The 1,296-nt window shown below is 39.0% G+C and overlaps 1 protein-coding gene across 2 annotated transcripts in view; it reads left to right on the top strand.

Moving 5' to 3' along the window:
- Positions 1 to 312: 312 nt before the first annotated feature.
- Positions 313 to 1,296, top strand: part of LOC105122858 (cyclin-dependent kinase F-4-like) — a 1,958-nt gene continuing 974 nt past the window's right edge. The window contains exons 1-2 of one of the 2 annotated variants that reach the window (XM_011022191.1): positions 313 to 557; positions 671 to 1,296. The exon at positions 671 to 1,296 is cut by the window's right edge and continues 974 nt beyond it. In XM_011022191.1, the coding sequence (XP_011020493.1) occupies positions 699 to 1,296 (598 nt within the window). In that variant the 5' untranslated portion in view covers positions 313 to 557; positions 671 to 698. The other variant, XM_011022192.1, reaches the window with a different exon arrangement.

Consider the following 1,296-nt stretch of genomic DNA (forward strand, 5'->3'; position numbering starts at 1 on the left):
TTTTTTATTTTCATATTATTTTAATATATTAAAATCAAAAACAATTTTTTAAAAATAAAAAAATATTTTAATATATTTTTCAATAAAAATACACTTTAAAAAATATTTAAAAAATAACCTACCGTACCTAAACAATTTATAAAACAAGTAAATAGAATCACATCCAAATTACAAATTGAAAGCATGGAAGAGTTGGCGTTTACTTTTTGAGTTCGTTGCGAGCTGGTAACTTCATATCTTTTCCCGAGTCGGTGCCTGTCTCTTCATACGCGCGGGCGCGCGCGTATACGTATGTAGGTGGCCCATGAGAAAGCGGAGGATCCCTACATGACTTGCAATTGTTAACTCGCAGCATCGCCCCCTCCATGCTAGCTCTTGAGTATTTTTCTTTCTCCGTGTTGCACAAGGATATCAAATCATGTAGTCCCACGGATTATATATATGAAGCCAACCCTGTTTACTTGCTAGTATTTGCACAGACATACAAAAGAAAGATTTGTTTTTAGGGTTTTGTGCCCTTGGCTTGGGGCGAAATCGCTATATCACCATTCACAATGGTTGTTTTTATCAGTCCGTGAAGCCAGCAATTTATGGTTTCCGGTTTTTTATCAGTTTCTATAGGTTTCTTGCTTAATGGTAAGATTTATCGCAACCAGTTTTTTCCTATCAGATTTTGATCTCTCCATCAGAGCACTTTAATGGAGAGGTACATTCTAGTTAAAGAACTTGGAGAGGGTGCCTTTGGCAGTGTCAGGCAAGCGATCAATCAAGAGACTGGTGAAGTTGTTGCCATTAAGCAGATCAAGAGAGAATATGATTCATGGGAAGAATGTCTGAGTTTGAGAGAAGTCAAGTCCTTACAGAAGCTGAACCATCCCAAGATTGTGAAGCTCAAAGAACTAATCCTCAGAAACAAACTTTTGTATTTTGTTTTCGAGTACATGGAACAGAACCTTTATCAAGTCATTGCAGACAGGAAAACCCTGTTCTCAGAAGCAGAGGTTAGGGACTTGTGTCGCCAGGTCTTTCAGGGTCTTGCTTACATGCAGAAGCAAGGGTATTTTCACCGTGACCTGAAGCCAGAGAACTTGTTGGTTACCAGAGGTGCTGTCAAGATTGCTGATTTTGGGCTTGCTAGAGAAATCAATTCGAGACCACCGTTTACACAATATGTCTCCACTCGCTGGTATCGAGCGCCTGAAGTTATTCTGCAATCAGATTTTTATAATTCTAAAGTTGATATGTGGGCAATGGGTGCCATCATGGCCGAGCTATTCACTCTTCGTCCACTCTTTC

This window comes from Populus euphratica, unplaced genomic scaffold (assembly GCF_000495115.2).
Source record: "Populus euphratica unplaced genomic scaffold, PopEup_1.0 scaffold8.1, whole genome shotgun sequence".
Lineage (NCBI taxonomy): Eukaryota > Viridiplantae > Streptophyta > Magnoliopsida > Malpighiales > Salicaceae > Populus > Populus euphratica.